General features: G+C 34.0%; 1 protein-coding gene across 2 annotated transcripts; it reads left to right on the top strand.

Annotated features, from left to right (window-relative positions):
* The first annotated feature begins 840 nt into the window (after nt 1-840).
* On the top strand, nt 841-6,005 carry LOC127091999 (protein unc-13 homolog). Of its 2 annotated transcripts, none has more exons than XM_051030763.1 (5): nt 841-1,558; nt 2,303-3,169; nt 3,362-3,817; nt 4,458-4,647; nt 4,741-6,005. In XM_051030763.1, the coding sequence occupies exons 1-5, from the start codon at nt 1,187-1,189 to the stop codon at nt 5,667-5,669; spliced, it is 2,814 nt and encodes a 937-aa protein (XP_050886720.1). In that variant the 5' UTR covers nt 841-1,186; the 3' UTR covers nt 5,670-6,005. The 2 variants fall into 2 exon arrangements, with proteins under 2 accessions (XP_050886720.1, XP_050886721.1); XM_051030764.1 differs by having other exon boundaries at nt 1,411-1,558; nt 2,278-3,169.
* Nucleotides 6,006-7,095: the final 1,090 nt, after the last annotated feature.

Raw genomic sequence — 7,095 nt, 5'->3', positions numbered from 1 at the left:
AATATCACAATTAATTATTTCCTCTTGTATTTGATAAATATTTTACAACTATTACCCCGATGCATTACCAAACTCGAGAAGAACCAGATAGATCAAAAATATACCAAAACAATCATCTTATCTAGTTTTCTATTTATTGCAGATACATTTTAATTGGGTCATATCACTTGTATTTAAGGATGATAATGAATAGGGTTTTGGCACGGTACTATAGCATTCGTCCACATACTCATGGTTTAAAAAATTCATGTATCCGACCGAACACACACCCGTGTGGGCATTAATATTTGTACACGTATCCGTATTTTATGGATACCTAAGTATTCATACTCATACCCATTTATCCATATTTCTAATAAAATAATAATTTATCATGCCATTTTAAAAAAATTTAACAATATTACAAAAAATTCAAAACATATTATTGAGTTAAGAAATAAACAATATTTATATTAAAATGAGTGCAAGTTTATTAGCAATATATTTTTTAAATTGATAAATTAATATATATATATATATATATATATATATATAAATTAAAAATAAAAGTATCTAAATATATATTATACGGATATGGGACGGATGCATACCGACACCAATATTCACTTGTTTTTGTATGTAATTGTCTTTACATATATTCATATTCATTTTATGAGTTTTTATCATATTTATTATAAATAATTTTTGCAGGTATGCATTAAAAATTTGTCATAAAATTATTTATTTATAATATGACAAAAACTTAAAATAATTACAGTATCGTGCCAAACTACAATGATTAGTAGGAGTACCTAAATAACATAAATTAGTGCCAATTTTGAAAAGAAAAAAGATAAATTTTGTCCCTATCCACCCACCGCCAACTTCCTCTTCTTTCTTGAAATTTCAAAAACTCTCAAAACGCTCTCTTCCTCTAAAGTTGATCTCTCTTTCTCTCTCAATCTGATCCGCCCCACCTCGCAGCTATCTTGAAAGTCAAGTAAGAATATCTCACACTACACATCACACTCGGAAAAGCCAACATCACAACACTTCTTAATTAAAAAATAATTAAAATCTAAAAGCAAAACCCACTTCACACGCACTTCAAAAAACCTTCCAATAATCTTCATCCGTTTTTATTCATAACTAAATAAAATTCAAAACCCTTCCTTTTCTTTTCACCAATGTTACCTCCATAACCGCCATGCCTCTCCACCACATCCCTTCACCGTTCGGAGATCCGCCTCCCAATTTACCTTCATCGGACCTCCGTGAAACCGCCTACGAGATCCTCTTAGCGGCATGCCGAAGCTCAGGTCCGAAGCCGTTGACATTCATTTCGCAGTCGGACAAGGGACTTAGGGATCCGGCTGATCCGGCTCCGCCGGCTTCCCTGCGCCGGTCGCGGACTTCGATTGCGGCTAGTAAGGTGAAGAAGGCGTTGGGACTCAAAACGTCGTCGTTGAAGAATAAGCGTCCGGTTACGACTGGGGAAGTTGTGAGACTGCAGATGAGGATCTCTGAACAGAGTGATAGTAGGATTCGAAGAGCGCTTCTCAGAATCGCTGCTGCACAGGTTTCGATTTTGTTCTTTCCTTTTAATTTAGAAGCTTATTCAATTTCTGGTTGAGTATCATTAAGTAGTAGTATAAGTGAAGAATCATAAGTTGATTTTAATTGAAAAGTACTTATAAACTAGAAGCTTTTGCTTTGGTGTGACTTATTTACAAAGTTTAAGTAGATTTGAAAGTAATTCATACATGAATATTGAATACAGTGAGTATTGAATTCAAGTAATCAAAAGTTCTATTGTTTTTGCTCAAGTACTTGAAACTTTCTTGAGGTTTTTCAAATGACACTTTAGACTATTCTAGAGCTGATATTGGACTTCCACCAGTTGACCTCTGTTGACTTCTATTGACTATTGTGATATGTTGAAATTCAGATGAAGTGTTATGCTTGTTCTAATCCCAAGTAATATCATTATTTGCTTTTCATAGCTTTAGCATTGTGATAAACATGATGATAAAGTCTTGAAGGCAATTGCATTCCTTCGGTGTCCCTCAGCTCATCGAATACATGTTGTTAATGTTTAGAATAGATAATCTGTATTTCACTTTCTTCTATTGCTTGTTTGTTGAGTATTAAGTTGGATACATTTCCTACAGCTGGAAAAGGTTACACTTCATTTCATTCCTTTATGATTGGAATTAAAAAATGTGGACCAAAATCTAAAATTTCAACTGGTTCATTTGTCTCCTTACATATGGTTAATCACTAATGATAGCTTACTAGGTCTTTGTTCATGAAATTGAAATAGCTTGGAAGACGCATGGAGTCGGTGGTTCTTCCGTTAGAGCTTATACAACTGTTCAAGAATTCAGATTTTCCCAACCAACAAGAGTATGAAGTTTGGTTGAGAAGAAATTTGAAGGTTCTTGAAGCCGGGCTCCTCTTGCATCCTCGCCTTCCATTAGATAAGGCAGACACCTCTGCGCAGAAACTCCGGGGCATAATTGGGGGAGCCATTGAGAAACCTATAAATTTTACAAGTAGTGGTGAATCAATGCAAACCCTCCGAAGTGTTGTTATGTCTCTTTCTTGTAGATCATTTGACGGGTCTGTTCCTGAGACATGTCATTGGGCGGACGGGTTTCCACTGAACCTTTGGATCTACCAAACTCTTTTAGAAGCTTGTTTTGATGGTCACATTGAAACCTGTGTGATAGACGAGGTTGATGAGGTCTTAGAGCTCATTAAGAAGACCTGGCTTATGCTTGGAATCAATGAAACCCTACATAATACTTGTTTCACGTGGGTCTTATTTCATAGATACGTCGTCACTCGTGAAGTAGAAAATGATCTGCTTTTTGCATCCTGTAATCTACTGGAGGAAGTTGAGAAAGATACCAAGGCCATGAAAGATCCTTCTTACTCAAAAACTTTGAGCTCCACATTGAATATGATGTTAGGTTGGGCAGAGAAAAGGCTCCTTGCCTACCACGATATTTTCCATAGTGGTAATATTGAATCCATGGAAAGTGTTGTATCTCTTGCTGCACTATCAGCAAAGATACTGGCAGAAGATATCTCTAATGAGTATAATCAGAAGAAGAACCATGTCGATGTAGCCTATACCAGAGTTGAAAATTATATTAGATCATCATTGCGTGCTGTTTTCATTCAGGCAAGTTCTATCACTCAAAGCTTCCATTCAGATGGTACATACATATTATTATTTATGACATTTGTATACGGTATATGTTTGATACCATTGACCAAAATAGTATAAAAGTGGTTGTTTTGCTCTATTATGGTGCTAATTACCTAATTTTGGTGCCACTCATATGGCTTAACTCTTTAATCTCTTCTAAGGCAGAAAGTGGAGAAAGTGGACCCCAGAAAGCATCCATCTAGAAAACAGAACAAGCCTTTTCCAATTCTTTCTGTCCTCGCACGAGACATTACTGAACTGGCTTTTGAGGAGAAAGACATATTTAGTCCTAAATTGAAGAGATGGCATCCTCTTGCTGCTGGTGTTGCGGTTGCTACCCTTCATGTGTGTTATGGAAATGAGTTGAAGAAATATGTTAAAGGTATCACAGAGTTGACACCTGATGCTATAGAAGTGTTGATGGCTGCCGACAAGTTGGAGAAAGAGCTGGTGCAGATAGCAGTGGAAGATTCTGTTGATAGTGAAGATGGTGGGAAATCCATTATAATGGAGATCCAACCTTATGAGGCTGAAGCTATAATTGCTAATCTGGTTAAGTCATGGATAAATATCAGAGTGGATAGACTGGTAGAATTGGTTGACAGAATTATGCATCAAGAGGTATGTCAAATCTTGTTGCTCAAAATCTTATCAAGTTATATATATAATATATATATATATATATATATATATATATATATATATATATATATATATATATATATATATATATATATATATATATATATATATATATATATATATATATATATATATATATATATATATATATATATATATATAATATATATATATATATAATATATATATATATATATATATATATATATATATATATATATATAATATATATATATATATATATATATATATATATATATATATATATATATATATATATATATATATATATATATATATATATATATATATATATATATATATATATATATATATATATATATATATATATATATATATATATATATATATATATATATATATATATATATATATATATATATATATATATATATATATATATATATATATATATATATATATATATATATATATATATGTTCTAAATTAAACAAATCCTTTCTCTTTTTTTTTCCTTTATGATGATTTCAGATATTGTTAGATACTACTATTATTATGTTATTACTGCACAAGAACGTGGTTGTTGGCAAGTTTAAGGTTTTAAAATAATTTTTAACTTCACCATCCTTTGCTACAGGCATGGAATCCACAGGAAAATAAAGAAGGCTTTGCTCCTTCTGCAGTTCAAGTTCTACGATTCATAGATGACACTGTGGAAGCTTTCTTCCTGTTGCCCATATCCATGCATGCAGCTTTACTTCCTGAATTGATATCTGGTCTTGACAAATCTATCCAACAATACATTTTGAAAGCAAAATCTGGATGCGGTATATATTCCATGCATTAGTTAGTATTTGATTTACCAAATTGAGTTATTCAATCCTTGTGTGACTAGGTTTTTCCCTTCTTATGGTCTGCAGGGAACCGTAATACATTCATGCCGACGTTGCCTGATTTGACTAGGTGTTCAACAAAAGGAAAATATCACAGTGTATTCCGTAAAAAAGAAAAGCCACAAATGACTCAGAGGAGGAAAGCCCTTGTTAGAACCACAAGTGAAGATAGCTCGGTTGATATACCCCACCTGTGTGTTCGCATTAATACTATGCAGCGTATTCGCATGGAATTAGGGGTTCTGGAAAAGAGGATAGTTGCCAATCTTAGCAGCTCTAATTCCGCCAATGAGGATAATATAGCAAATGGGGTGAGCTTCAAGTTTTCTGCAGTCGCTGCAGGGGAAGGTATCCGTCAACTCTGCGAGTGTATAGCATACAAAGCTATTTTCAAAGATCTCTGTCACGTTCTTTGGGACAGCCTATATGTAGAAGAAGTTTCATCAGCCAGGATTGAGCCTTTTCTTAACGAGCTTGAGCAATACTTAGAGATCATATCATCAACAGTGCATGATAAAGTTAGAACACGAGTAATTATTGAAGTAATGCGGGCTTCTTTTGATGGGTTCCTGTTGGTTTTGTTGGCTGGAGGTTCATCCCGTGCTTTCTCTTTGCAAGATTCTTTTGTAATAGAGGAAGATTTCAAGCTTCTGAGTGACTTGTTCTGGTCAAATGGGGACGGCTTGCCGGCCGAATTAATCGAAAAACATTCTGCAACCGTTCGAGGTGTACTCCCCTTATTTCACACAGATACACAACAAATAATTCAGCAATTCATCCAACTTACTAAAGAAACGTATGGTTCTTCGGCTAAATCGCGGCTTCCATTGCCTCCAAAAGCAGAGCAATGGAGGCCAAGAGAACCAGACACACTTCTGCGAGTTTTATGTTACAGGAATGATGAAGCAGCAGCCAAGTTCCTTAAGAAAAATTACAATTTGCCTACAAAAGTCTAACAAATTGATAACTAACCCCTTTGATATTTCACACCTTGCCACCTTATATATATGGTGCTTTAGGAAATTTCTTCTGCTCTGAAATTTCCACAAGTGAAGCATGATACTCTTAATCGGTGGTTTGATTAACTTTAGGAAATATATGGTGCTTTATATTCAATAATGCTTAACACTATCTTTGTACAGGTATGTGATGATTCTTTGCTTGCTAATTTGTTGGCTTGTTACTGTTTCCAGTGTTGTGATGATTCAAATGCAGAGAACATTATTTTTCTAATTTCAAACTGATTTGTAACTGTAATTTATTTGTTTTTCTACGCGAGTCGAGTTTGGCCATATAGATCTAATTAAATTATTTAATTTGTGCAAGTTACATACAGAAATAAATATTAGTTTTGATGCGCTCTGTAAAATATTTTACAGTTTCCATTGATCACAAATCGTTATTTGTATGACTTTCTTTGTAAAAAAAATCAGCTGTTCTGACTTTTAAAATAAATATAATTAGTTAAATCTAATTAGTGATCTAATTAGCTGCAAGTATTTCAAGATGTAAAAAAAATGTTAAAAGTTTAATACTGTAACTGCCAAAAAGCTCATTTATTCTATAATAAATGATGACAAGCTTGATTGTTTTCTGCATCGAGCGGTATTCAGCAAGGTGACCATTTTTCTCTTTGTCATTTTGTTATATATATGATTTGTTTGTTGCATATTGTTGATGTTTACATATGGGCATATTGTTGATATCTACGTATGTAGGGAATATTTTTTTAGTATATTCTAGAATAAAATAGATTAAGATATCTATGTAATTAATATTGTGATCTATATTTTTTCTATATAACTCATCTTTTGATGTGTTATTCTACACAAGATTTAATCTAAATGTCTATTTTAACATGGTAGTTAGAGTATGCTAAAAGATAAATTTTTTTCTTTGTCGTGTTTTACTCGGTTGATCCATTGTCTTTTCTTTTTCAAACTGTGACATTATTCCGATTTGCCTCACTTTTTAAAATTCTCCAGTAACCATCATGCCACCATTGTCGCCGTTACTGTTTCCGCAAACTTCTAGCGATGTTCTAGAAAATTGACTCCACCATTCGACTTATAGCCCTCTGATTCGGCCGTCAGACTTTTTCCCGCCGTCAGAAACTCACGATGCGCCCCCATATGTTGCTCGCCTCCCTGCGTGTGGACCTTACGCATCGTCGTTGTCCCACGCGTGCCAGCGTGTTTGGCGGCCGATTCCGACCATTTTTTCGCCGCTCAACTCGTCTCTTTCCACCCGTTTCATATCTGACCTCAGTTTTACTTTCCGGTTCACGGAAAACAGTGCTCCAATTCAAACAGTCCTGATTTCACTCTGTTTTTTATTGTTCAATCCATGGAAGACACTGATTCTGATTGGAGTGATTCGTTT

This window comes from Lathyrus oleraceus, chromosome 6 (assembly GCF_024323335.1).
Source record: "Lathyrus oleraceus cultivar Zhongwan6 chromosome 6, CAAS_Psat_ZW6_1.0, whole genome shotgun sequence".
Classification (NCBI taxonomy): Eukaryota; Viridiplantae; Streptophyta; class Magnoliopsida; order Fabales; family Fabaceae; genus Lathyrus; species Lathyrus oleraceus.
The sequence above is the reverse complement of the archived record's forward strand: the minus strand, read 5'-3'. Positions and strand labels throughout refer to the sequence as shown.

Excerpts from the sequence above, each read along its gene's own strand:
- LOC127091999 (XM_051030763.1), top strand. The coding sequence starts at position 1,187 with ATGCCTCTCCACCACATCCCTTCACCGTTCGGAGATCCGCCTCCCAAT. Across the intron at positions 3,170-3,361 it reads TGCGTGCTGTTTTCATTCAG|AAAGTGGAGAAAGTGGACCC; the intron begins GCAAGTTCTATC and ends CTTCTAAGGCAG. Across the intron at positions 3,818-4,457 it reads ACAGAATTATGCATCAAGAG|GCATGGAATCCACAGGAAAA; the intron begins GTATGTCAAATC and ends CCTTTGCTACAG.